The sequence below is a fragment of the Eulemur rufifrons genome, chromosome 15 (genome assembly GCF_041146395.1).
Source record: "Eulemur rufifrons isolate Redbay chromosome 15, OSU_ERuf_1, whole genome shotgun sequence".
NCBI classification, from domain to species: domain Eukaryota; kingdom Metazoa; phylum Chordata; class Mammalia; order Primates; family Lemuridae; genus Eulemur; species Eulemur rufifrons.
This window is the reverse complement of record NC_090997.1, coordinates 78,988,446-79,001,880: the sequence shown is the minus strand read 5'-3', so window position 1 is coordinate 79,001,880 and position 13,435 is coordinate 78,988,446. Positions and strand designations below refer to the sequence as shown.

The 13,435-nt window shown below is 36.7% G+C and overlaps 1 protein-coding gene across 1 annotated transcript in view; it reads left to right on the top strand.

Moving 5' to 3' along the window:
• Window positions 1-12,861, top strand: part of ARHGAP18 (Rho GTPase activating protein 18) — a 121,119-nt gene extending 108,258 nt beyond the window's left edge. Inside the window, exons 13-15 of the mRNA XM_069488196.1 lie at window positions 5,540-5,664; window positions 9,451-9,512; window positions 10,726-12,861. Coding sequence (XP_069344297.1) covers window positions 5,540-5,664; window positions 9,451-9,512; window positions 10,726-10,817 — 279 coding nt within the window. The 3' untranslated portion in view covers window positions 10,818-12,861. The remainder of the gene's footprint in view (window positions 1-5,539; window positions 5,665-9,450; window positions 9,513-10,725) is intronic.
• The last annotated feature ends 574 nt before the right edge of the window (window positions 12,862-13,435 follow it).

Below are 13,435 nucleotides of genomic sequence, written 5' to 3'. Positions count from 1 at the left end.
CTCTCTCTCTCACACACACACACACACCCCCCACACACACCCAGAAGTCATGTGGCTTGAGGACATAAACCTAGCCCTGCCATTAATGAGTATGACAAGTCATTTTTATTTCTCTTGGCTTCACTTTCTTTTATAAAATGGTGGGGTAGGGCCCCCACCCCTATTTGGTGTGTATGTATATGTCAGTGAACACAAGTATTTAATTTTTTCACAGAATTTTTTTAACACACACAAAAGTTGAAAGAATAGTGTACAACCCCCCACAAACCTTCATTGCCAACAATCAGACACATTTTTCTGATCTCATTCCATCCTGTCTCCCACACCTTTTTTTTTTTTCCATTTAGTATGTTTAAGGAAATCCCAGATATCCCATCATTTTCCCCCAATTACCCCACACTGCATCTCTGCCTAATAACGATGTAGGGGCAGCTTTGATGAGCACTTAGTTGTGAATTGCTGAATCCTCCAGGCTTCAAGGTCATTGTGACTTAGATTTGTATGATCTTTCTTCTGCCCGTCAAGCTCACCTCTCCAAGGGAAGCTGTACATTTATGAGGGTGTGAGGGCTCAGTGTGGGGCTCTGTGAGACTTTGTGAAACATGCCACGCTGCTCACCACATCTGGCCTCACTGGTCAAGGAGACGGTATCTCTCGTAGGGTGAACTTCAGTGTTAACTTGGGATGACCTAGTGCCACATCCTTAATTTATAATGGAGGAACACGAGGTTTAGAGAGCTTACGTGACTTGCTAAAAGTTCCTGAATGATCTTGTGACATTTTCAGGTTTAGGGCTTTGGACATGAAAAAGAAACCTGTTGCTGCCACCAGAAGAATCCTGGAATTGGTAGCAGTGCGGGTTAGATGCTGAGTCAGCTGTGGCCAGGGTTACATGCCTTTAGCTACAACTCGAATTTAGAATCGCATCTCTGGTTTCACTTAACAGCTCTCACTCCAGACCATTGTCCCAGGTATCCTTTCAAGCATCTGCTTCAGGTCTGGAAACAGTGTCTGGATTTACTTAGGGACCCATGTGGAAAATCAAATTACAATGTCAAGCACAAAATCTTATTTCTTTTTATGACATTCTCTGATTTTTTTATAGTGTGTAAAAAAATAGCATATTAAAAGAAAAAATATCAGAACTTATTTTATTTAAAATTAAATGGTTATTAACTATGGAAGTTATTGAAGGCCCTTCTTTAAAATTCTTTCAGTCTGTGACTTAGATAATAAGTTTAAGGCATTTGGATAACAAAGACCCAATTATAATCAGAACACAGACAGTTGAAGATAGTAGAGAATTCCTTCTATATCACCACCTCCCAGTATTGTCAGTTCAGACTAGAGTGATGAATGTGCCATTTCAGTTTAAGATACCTTGCTAAAATGTCCTTGTTTAATTTTCTAAACTATGTGTTATATCTGGCTGCCTTTTAGAAAAAGCTGTATTTCCAATTTGCCCTTTTGAAGATAAAAGGGTTTTCTGTAGCATTAAAAATGTCAGCTTTACATTTAAATTAGCTTTTAATGAAAAAGCAAAAGAAATTAATGTCTGTTCTAAAGTTCTGACATTAAATTTCTAATCTTTAGAATGTAAAAATATGAGCAATGCAGTGTTTATACACACTTTATAGGAAAAAACTAAAATTATTTAATCAGATAATAAATAAAGTCAGATTTAAAAAAATATACTTTAATATGTAAAGCATGTGCGGACCATATGAGATCATTTTCTCTATTACAATAATTTTGCATGCATAAGAAATTAACACTCTTGAAGTTGTAAAATCCTCTGTGACTAAACTGTAATGGTATATTAGTCAAATACTACTCTTCTCCAGCCCTGCTGTACAGCACATAACTTCAGTTCACAAGTACCACTGCCCCCCCGCAAAATGTAGGACACAGAGTCACAGCTGTTAAACCAAAAAATGTGAAATAGGTTACAAAGATTATACTGAGCACAGACTCGGCTATTATTATGGCTCAAGTTAAGAACAGACTGTTTGGCTTAATGATCAGGCGTGTTATGTCTTTCAAAGCTTGGCAGCTCAATGTAATTAGTATACTAATAGCTTCAGTGTTTGATACAGCATGATTCTAGAGCTTAATAGTGGTTGTCATATACCATATAAATGAGATCTCGGGCATCAATTTATTGTTTATCATCTTTATGTAAAAATATTGGTTTGGCCTTCCTTGTCAAGATACCCAGCAAAAACTTTCCAGAAACAACTTTTTTTTTTTTAATGAATTTTCTTTTTCTTTTCTTTTCTTTTCTTTTTTGAGGCAGAGTCTTACTCTGTTGCCCAGGCTAGAGTGCTGTGGCATCAGCCTTGCTCACACCAACCTCCTGGGCTCAAGCAATCCTCCTGCCTCAGCCTCCTGAGTAGCTGGGACTACAGGCATGCGCCACTATGCCCAGCTAATTGTTTTCTATATTTTTAGTTGTCCAGCTAATTTCTTTTTATTTTTAGTAGAGACGGGATCTCGCTCTTGCTCAGGCTGGTCTCGAACTCCTGAGCTCAAATGATCCACCCACCTCGGCCTCCCAGAGTGCTAGGATTACAGGTGTGAGCCACCTCGCCCGGCAATTCCTGTCTTGTCTTGACAGTAGAGGGAATAACATGTGGTAAATAGAAGCAATTTGTTTCTTTTAGACGTGTTCCTAAGATTATTTTTTTGCCATTACGGAAATGTATGTTGATATACTTTATTTTAGAGAAATGTTTCTGTCATTAATGTATCATTTCTAGTAAAAAAATATTTCTCAGTGATTCATTTAATCAGTAACCTTGATGGGTGGCTACAGACATGTGTCATGTAACTAGAATACAGGTGTCATATATTAGGACCCCATCATACAGCAGATTCAGTGGAACAAAGAAATTCCTTTTCACCCTGAAGATCATGGAAGATTCCATGAGGTATTTGAGCTGGGCTTTGAAAAATGGATAGCAGAGAGATGTTTCAGAAGGGGAGTAGGACATACACAGAGATGTAGGGTGAAGTGTAGGGTGTTCATAGCAAAATTTGGCCTTTTCTTAATCTAAACAGTAGAAGGTGCCACAAGGAATAGTGGGGGGAAGGGCAGGGAGCAGACTAAGGTTGGCATCTCCCTGAGCTCTCTATGGTAGTACATTATTTTTCTGGATCATTCTGGTTTTATAACTCATTTGTCGTGGACCTTCTATATATAAAAACCTAATCATATCATCTTACTTTAAATGTCAGCATAGATTTGGCTGCCTTTTTGAATTCTAGGGCTGGGCAAGATGTAATTATAGGAACAATTTTTGTCACTATTACTGCCATCAAACAAAACTTATGTGTAAGGATATTTGACACTATGACTTGACCTAGGATTTCCTAACTTTTTAACATCAGCATAAAGCATATGGTTATCTGTAAACCCTGGCCTGCCATTCAGGTCCCTCCACAAAATAATACTAATGATGATGATGATGACAATAAACAGAATCCAAAGTTGCCAATATTGTAGCCCTTACTGAGTAAAAAGGGGTTTTATGAGCATAGTCTCAGTGCTTCAAATGTTGCTGTTACAGTTTTCACTGTAACATTAAAGTGTCAGAGTCTCAGCTTATTTTTTTTTTTTTTTTTTTACCATTTATGAGGAAACAGGTGAGCCCATACCAGCAGGTAGAAGGGCCACCATAGGAAATAAGCTAGAGATCAAACCCAAAAGGAAAGTTCATATAGTAGTTTACATTACATAGCCCCTGGGTTTTTAGTTACACCATTGATTTAATAACTTTTTTGAAAGGAAAAAGGTAACACTACCACATGAAATGCACCATCCGTTGTAAGAAGCATTGTATTTTCCAAAGTGTTACAAATGAGTATAAAACCTGTCACAGAATCAAAGAAAAAGGTAAACTGTGCTGGGATCCTAGGAGCAAGGTCAAGGTCAAGGTCAAGGTCAAAGCCCTAGACTAGACTAAGGTATCAGGACAAACTATGTGACCCAGAAAGTAGAAGTCAAAGAACCAAGCTAAGGGGCCAGGCTGGATAGAGAAATTGAACAGGAATCGAGGGGTCTGAGCAGGGTTGGAATTGGGGGTTTGGAATTGGGAGGTTGGAGTTAGGGTGTCCTTTAAGGATTGAGTTGAACATCACTCCCTGGAAGGGATGTTAGGTGAGGACACTACGACCACAGTTCCTCACCCAGCAGGATCACCCTTGGGAAGCCCCAGAAGACTGTCTTTGTCTAGATTTGGAGTAAGTGTGTGCTGTGGCCTCCACTGAGTGTTCAGGTGAGGGGGGTGGGGTTTCTGAGGCTGGCGGTCAGCCCCTCTCTGCTATGTTCACAGGGCTCGCGGTGGTCAATGGACGACCCAATCCTGTGCTCACTGCACAGTCTTAATACAGTCTTATATAGTGTTGCTTCTTTTCTTTGTTATTCTGACACTCAGTCTCTGATATTACTGAGAAGCAATATTAAATCTTTTGGGGACACCTACAGTTTTATGCAGCCTGATTCTAAAGGGATATTATTTTTGTTGAACTTTGAAAGAAAGCACATTAATGGCATCTGTGGTATATCTGTGTTTGATGTTTAAAAATCAAGAGCAATTCAAGACCATGTACATTTAAAAAAAAAAAAGACATATTTTAGGCACAAAAATAATATTATGCAATAAAGGATTTGTGTCTTATTTATCTACTCGGTAAGTAGACCTAGTACAATATCTGGTACTCAGTAGATACTTAGTAAATTTTAGTTCAATTGAACAACGTATTTGTAGTATTTAAAGCATTGTCGTAAAACATGATTTGTGTATACTGTTTGTTCTAAGATCTAAGACATATGGTTATAAATAATAAATTAGTATTTGTTTTATCAGAACCATTTAGGAATTAGTTAAGCTTAATATTTTTAATGCTATAGCTCACGTTTAGATATTACAAACCTCATAAACTTTCACTGATATCCGCAAATTCATAAAATATTCTTCACCTCCATGGGCAACGGGCTTAGAATCGGTCATTGTAAGTTCAAAGTATATAGTCAAAAGTGTAAGCTCATTAACCAAATGGGGAGCAGACACAATGCAAATAGATTAGGAAAGTATGTTTCTTTTTTTTTTTTTTTTAAACACTCTGGGACAAAAAATTTTTGTGAAATTTTGTGAATGTGCAGGAAGATTTTTTAAAATGTGCACAAAGTAACTTCCCTGCTTCAATTTCATAAATTGCTACATGAAGAAGCACCCTCTAGTAGGTAATACTCAGAAATCAGCACTTAATATGGCAGTAATGGTTATTGCTGTCATTCTTTACATCTTTAAAAATAATTAAGCATTACTACACAGGCATTATAAAGTTCCCCTATCACCATTAAGAGGATATTTGAGGTTTGATGTAATTTAGCAAATTACATTATACAGTAGTTAAGGTTTTTATGTAGTGAAGTAAAATGCATAGTAGTTAAGCACACTTGCCATATAATGCATTGTACAGAGTTACATGTTCCAGCTGCTGCCAGCTTTGTTCCAGTGTCATTATTGCTTTGCAGGCTGACGTTCCTCAGGGAGTGATTCGAGTGCAAGCTCCCCATCTTTCGAAAGTTTCCATGGCAATACAGCTAACTGAAGAACTAAAAGCCAGTGATGTACTTGCCAGGTTTCTCAGCCAAGAAAGGTAGAGGCCTGTTTTGTGTTAATTATTCCATGGTATAACTCACTTGCTCTTCCTCCTCTCCCTCTTCCTCCTCCTCTCCCTCCTCCTCCTCTTCTCCCTCCTCCTCCTCTTCTCCCTCCTCCTTTCTTTCTCTCTCTCTCCCTCTCCCTCTTTTTCTTTCTCTATGGGGTGGTATGAAGTGCTTAAAAATTTTGTCTTCTCAGCAGAATAGCAGAGCAGACTGAACAATTAGACTGTTGGAGTGAGCTTAGTTCATTTGATGTAGTTGTGTTCAGGTTGAGCCTGATTCAGACAGGCTCTCGAGCGTTCCTTCAGTGGGCCTGAGACGGGCTTGGCAAAGGAGGCCACTCCGTGTTCTTTCCAGAATATGTTGATTGGAGGTTAGCTACTGTTTGTAGGCTGTAAGGAAAATTACTAATTAGCATGCAATGGGATTAAAATAAAGAAAAGGCACAGCTTAATATGTGAAATATACAGAATAAAAAATACTCAAATTTGAAAACAAAATTCCATGAAAAACTGAGAGAGGACAGCCAGTCCCTCAAGCTCTCAAGTCCCAAGGGGAGAACGTACTGTCCTCATTTAAGGGCAAGTTCTTCACCTCTATTTTGGGATGGGTGGGGCAGGGAGAGTCCTTTGAAAGCTGTTAGCCTCCCTCTGTCTATGCCAGAGCACGCACTTTCCAAAACATCTTGCAGTATCTTTCCTTGAATTTTAGAGGTTCTAACAAGTACATTGAATTTTCAGGTTTTACCCTTTGAATTCTTGTTTTTAGCTAAAGTCATGTTTTTCTGCCCTCCCTACTCCCATTTTCACTCATGGAAGCAAACTAATCTAAATATTTAAAAGGAGAGGGAAATCTGAGGCATGGACATCTTGCTTTATGAATACTCTCTTTTTGGCCTTTTGTTGAATTTAATCTCATTCTAATATTTGGGAGCTTCAATCAAGCTTTCTGCCAAAGCCTCTCCAATTTTAATACAGTATCACAAGTATTTAATATGTTTCCACTCTGTTTAAGGCCTTCTGCTAGGTACTGGAAGAAGGAGTATAAACGTATATTTTAAAGTACCTTCCCTCAGGGTTTGTAAATTGGGAGAAGGGATGAGTCTGTGCAGCTAACAGATGGTGTTGAAATGGAAGAGAGGCTTATTGGTAATATCTGGGCTTTCAGTAAACCAGCATAAACTTCCCTTGCAATAACACTCTGATGTAAGTACTGTCATTACTTACTTTCTACTGATAAGAAAACTGAGATCTGTAAGGTCACACCTGTTTCATAGGTCTGGAATTCTAAATCTGTGGTTTCTGTCTCCAAAGACAGTCCCTGCCACTTTCCACACTGGTGGCAGGGTCTTAGAGAGTATCATGGACCTGGGGGCTGCTGGTTCAGAGTCTGGGATGAGATGGTTCCTTGACATTAAGTCCTGGCAGCGGTAGAATTTCTCAGGTGTCTTTGCTCCCTATGGCGTCTCTCGGCTTCACTGGAGTCCATCCGCTTCCTCCCTATTCCCCGTCTTCAGTTCGTAGGTACCAGCTTTTGCCATTCTTCCCACGAGGGATGAAGTCCCGTCCTCTCCCAGAATGTGTACCTGAAGATCTGGCCAGACTTCAGATTTAAGCAGCTCTTCCATCTTCCAAGCTAGCGCAGTTAACTTACACAGTATTTACTCTCACTACTCAAGTGCTCGATTTAGTCTGTGCCTTTGTTCTTCTATTTGCTGATAATATAAGATGTGACTATGAAGCTGCATCATATCTTCAACTGTGACTAATATTAATATTTAGGCCATCGCATGAAACAATAGTAGATATATTGTTATAGAAAGCATCAGCTTGTGACAACTGCTCTTCATGTATCTGGATTTTCTGCTTGTGGTGCTTTTATTAAACAAGCACTTGCTGCCTTCTGGGTTCCTTCTTCTACCTCCTCTCTCCTTCTGTGCTCCTCCACCTAGAGGGAAGTTTGGGAAACTCCTCTCTCCATTTACGTCTTTTTTTCCTTTTCCTTATGCTTGGGGATGCCAGAGACAGACATTCAATGTGGATTCAAAAGCTAGCAATTCCTGTTTCACCTTAGGCTAGTTTTGTGGTTGCTTTAAGTCCAAGTTCCTCATTTGTAAGAGTGGACCACAATAGGACCTACCTTAGAGTCTTACGATAATTAACTAGGAAAATGACCAAGAAGCACAGAGCACTGTCTGTCTGGGCCACATAGTAAGTAAAATCCTCAGTAGATGTTCATATATATCTTTTTTCTTCTACCACATTGCCATGCTTCTCCCATTTGTATTCCACCTGTGTTGGAGCAGTTGGAAACCCTATTTCCTCCCATTCTTTTTCTCCCCCACTTTCTCAACTGGAGCCAATGAACACACGAATGACGAAAAATAAATGTACAATCAATTGCACATTCATCCACCAGTCTTTGATAAAGGGTTGTTGCCTTTTCTTTATTTATGAGTTTGTTGATTAGTATTGTGCAAAAGCTTTCATATACCAGGAAATTCAGTTCAGATTTCTTTAAAGTGGAACAAGAACATAGATTCTTGAGAATCAATCTGAGAGCAATATCTGACTATTTTTTTTTATAATCAACTATCCTGAAATGTTCAACTTGGTTTTCACAGAAACAGCGACTCTTTTTATACTCATGGTTGATTAGGTTATGTACTATGTTATAAATAAGAAGAACCATTATTAAATTATTTAAATTAAAAAAATAAACCTATACCTGGTTGGAAACAAAGTGAGTTGACTCTTGGCTAGGATGCAGTGCTGCAGGTGCAACTTAAGAGTGAGGGCATGTACAGCCCTGAGCATCCAGGGTGCCAGGGACACAGGGTGGTAGAGAAGGGGGAGATGGCCAGATGAGCCATTCCGTGGTTGGTTAGGAAAGCTGCTATTGTAACCGTATTTCTCCTAACAGCTTGAATACAAGTCAGACCTGGTTTTTTCTTCTCAGTTCCAGAGAGTGTCTTCAGGGCCTTATAGTGGTGGTTCGCAAACCTTTCCATGCATCAGAATCCACCATAGAGCATTTGAAAGCGGATTCTTGGGCTTCATCCTAGACCTATTAAATCAGTTTCCAAAGCTCTATATCTGAATTTTTAGCAGGTTTCTCAGGTGATTCTTTTACAGAAAGATTTGACACCCACTGAGTTTGACCAATTTTTATGTTTGAACCTAATGTTCTAGAAGAGCTTATTCTTTGAAGAGTGTAAATCTGTAAACACAACCTGCTTGGTAAAGTCTTCGTAATAACATAATTTACTTCTGCTGTCAGTGTTTGCACCTCCCTCATTTGAACAGCCAACACAGAGCATGCCTTATTCCTCACATTCATCTTACACGCTATTAAGGGTGTCAGCACAGCAAACCCATGGTAAATACTTATTGAATAAGCACAATGTGAAAACTAAGTTGGAAACGTTTCTTTTTATAGTTTTCTGAAGACCATTTTGGCCCCTATGCATAGTAGATAATCATATTAATAATTTGACAGCTAAATGTTATGTTAACTTTTTAATTGTCCAAATTTAGATACTGATTTATCACTTTGCCTTCAGATATATGATTCCATTTGTTTATTTTAATTTACAGGTGTGATACTTTTATTACCTATTCAGCGTATTTAACAGATGGGAAAATACAAATGTGTAGATAATTACGGTGTGTCTAAGTTATGAATTTTCCATACCAGCCAGAATTTCCCAAGCACGATAAAGTGATTTACTCGCAAGCTGTTTGATGATACAACTAATCAGTTTGTTTTGTCCTTAATAGTGGGGTTGCCCAGACACTCAAGAAAGGGGAAGTTTTTTTGTATGAAATTGGAGGAAATATTGGTAAGCGCATTTTTTTCTCTTTGCATTCCATATGCTGATTTGACATTGCCAGCGATTATTATTTATATCTTTGGAGGGGAAAAAAAGGAAATCAGAAGTAAAATGTTACATGCTTTATAGATACTGGATATTGTGGGCTTGTTTAATGGTCTGACCTTTCTCTTCAGGCTCTATTTGAGCTCCTTCTGTACAAATGCCCATCTGTGTTCAACCTCAGCCAAGTCAAGTTCCCTATATGATAGGAGTAATTTCTAGCATGGTTAATGATGCAAGTTTTTTGAAACTTCTTTCTTTTTTGTACACTCATGTCACATAATAAAGGAAATAGTTGGGCTTATTTGAGACTAAGATAACACTTTATCATAGGTACAGTGTTAGATATTTTTAGTAAAAACACAAATAATTTTGGCCATAGTTGATTTCCTGCTAAATTTTATACACATACTCTCTCTCTCTCTCTCTCTCACACACACACATTAACACTAGAAATTTAGGAAATGAAAATAGAATAAGTGAAGTAATTTAAACTGTGTTCTATAATTTATTTTGCCCTTTTGTAATTATCAGTGGGTCTTACTCATCTCTTTGTTAAAATTTAAAGGAAACTTTTTATCTTTTTTTGACTCTGAAAATGGTAAGGGAAAAATCGTTAAGAAATAAATGAAATAATGTTGAATTCAAAATAGTAATTGGAAATAATTTTAAGATCAGTTTTATTGAATTTTTTTCTGGGACTTAAAACTGTTAGTAAATATTGAAAGTGGAATATAGGAATATGAAGGCTCATTCTTAAATAAACCACAACTCCACTAGAAACCTGGAATTGTTAACTCTATTAGTTAAGCTTATGTAAATATGAATATATTTCACTCTTCATTTTACTATTAGATCTTGGAAATTAAGTGTAGTTTTTTAGGTGGATTCAAAACCGTTGCCAAGATTAATAAAGTTGAATAAACTTCTAAGAAACCATTTAAAGCCCATCGTACAAACTATTTTCAGTTTCCTAAATTAATGTGAAACCTGTTCATTTAGAGAAAGACTATCAAATGGACTTTTGCAATATTTTGGCTGATTCTTATGATATTATGAGAAACAGGAAACAATGAGAAGTAGTGTGGAGTCTAAGACTTAAGAGTTAAATCATTAGGCTTAAGTTTAAAATTGCATCCCAGTCTACCCACTGTATTAAACCAATACATCTCTTTAATAGGGGAACGCTGCCTCGATGATGACACTTACATGAAGGACTTATATCAGCTCAATCCAAATGCTGAATGGGTTATAAAGTCAAAGCCATCATAGAAGACTTAACAAGCTGCAGATAACCACCGTGGGGACTTCTGTGATAATTCTTGCTGAGTCAAGAGTGTAAATAAAAGAAATGGCAGGACTCTCATTCAACTGTACCCAACTATTAAAAAGTGACACTCTCAAGCCTTAAAAAGTCGTAGATTTATGCTGCTGCCGGAATTATGTTAATTATTATTAATATTATTATCAAAAAAATATTTCTGAAGTAGGACGAAAGAGGCTTAATTAACTTATGTGCTATTTTTATATTTTCTGTGAAATGTGTCCAGATGTGACAGTTTTTTTTAATATGAAAATATAGTCTCTTCTCACTTTTTTCTCCTGAAATCATATATACTGTAATACATGCTTCCTCACCTTTATTTCCTCCTCACCTCTGCCGTCCCCCAGTTAGGTTTGCTGTTTAACCAAAAAGATAAATACCAGATCTGGCAAGTTATGAAGACAGCACATATTAAAACATACCTAATTTCCTAGTATTCCTATCACTGGAATGTTAGTATTCATCTCTTTGAATCATTTGTTTAAATAATAACATTCTGCTTCTTCCTGCTGTATCACATGAGGTGATTTGCATTTTTTTTCAGTTCATCTGACATATGTGCACAGAACTGTATCCACGATCAAGAAAATAGGACTGTCAGAAGCTGCCAGTTATTACTGAACCATTAGATACTTATATACTGAGAATAAATAAAATATACCCATGTGAAATAACTGGATTATGGATAAAAAGAGAGTAAAAGCCAGATCACTCTGTGCATGCTATACTCTTCCAAACGGAATTGAAAAAGTCATCACTGGCTTTACCTGTTGTCATATGAGCATTATAAATATGCATGATAGCATAATCCAGTAATGGTTGAAGAATGTATTCTACTTAAAGAGAGATTTTTTTTTTTTTTAAACTCCTGAATAAGTCTCCTGGAAGAGTTATTCTTCTGGGTATGACACGGTCATGTGAACAAGCTTTTCTTTGTGTACTTATTTTAATCAGAGTAAATTTATTAAAATGTTGTGGAAAGTACTGTTCCCAGGGATTTTAATGCACACACCATATTGTGACAAGAGATGAGCCTCTGTACTGTAAATAAGAGAAATGAAGTAAGAGAGAAATGTTAAATATTTTATGAGTTTAGAGTGTAGTAAATAAAAGGTGATGCAGGTGAATACTGCACAAACCGTGTTTATGATACTTTTAGTAGTACTTTAGGAAAAATTACACATTCTCAGCAGCTCTTGATGTCAGTCTAATTAGGAGAGAAAATGCTGTTAATGAGAACAGTCATATATTTTTAGCATATAATTACAAGACCAGCCTGTGGATATGATCACTTAAATAATTTTGTGGTGATTTGTGCCATTGCTTTTTTATTTAAAAAGAAATTTTGTAATTAAATGCCTTTTTCAAAATTATCTTCTCTTGGAATCATTACTTTTAATCTTATGTGTTCACGAGTCTATATTTGCTTTTTCTTTTTTCATTAATAATATTTTTAGTTGACAAATGGACTGTTTTTGTTGTTGCTAAAAGTCATTTCTATTCTTTCATTTCTTCTATTTCTCCTGTATTTTTAAAGTGGAAACACGTGTGGAGATATAAATTTTCCTTCCTTAGTTTTTTCCTTACGCAAATTTCTATTAGGAATTTCAAAACACACTGTTTACTGTTTCTGGTTTTGACAATATGTATTAATTTTGCAATTAGCAAAATGATGCTTTATTAATGGTGTGATGAAAACAGTTAACATTATAAAAGAAAAAGTAAGTGCTTAAAACATTTTAGGAGTGTGCAACTTCAAAAAAAGACAGCAGTGAGTATGATGATTTAAATAAAAAGTTTTCTAAAGCATATGTCAACTAATTTTCACCACACGTACTGCCTACTTGGGAGGGGGTGGGGAAACACAAGAGACACAAGTACCAGATCTTGGTAAAGAAAAATGAAAATGTCATTTTATTTTGAGCCCTTCTTACAACTCATGACTCAAGTTCAGTGACATTGAAACAATATTGCATTTAAATACCAAAAAAAATCTACACTTTTAAAGAGGAAAATTTGTTAGTGTAGAGCCTCGAATATAAATGTCCTGGTATTAATCCAAATACTTTTGCTGTGATTATTTATTCCTTGTGAATTTCAAATCTCAGGATAGATTTGTTTTTATTTTTGTGAGAGAGAAAATAAAAACAAATATATTTGCTCCGAGTCACAAACACTTTAACTCTTAAGGCAGCTGCTGATGAAAAGTGAAAGAGTTGGGATTTATAAAAGACTGGTTGCCCAGTTAACATATTTGTGATGCTTCCTCTTTTCTGAAAGAGGCCATTGTAATTCTTTGCATTTACCCCATATTTGCTTAATGCTGCTGTACAATTCAATGTCAATTCTTTGGGAAAAGCGGTTTATTTTACTGACTTCATGGGATTTTTCATTGTTTGTTTGTCCTAGTTTTCATTAAATCCATTTGCACTTTCTAACTGATCATCCTGGTTTCTCACCTACTCATCAGTAGGTGGCAGTATTGGTCAGGGATTCCTTTGAATCGAAACTATGGGAAGTTTTAAAATGAACCGAGTTCATAGGTAAGTAGCAGAGATTCAGTGCC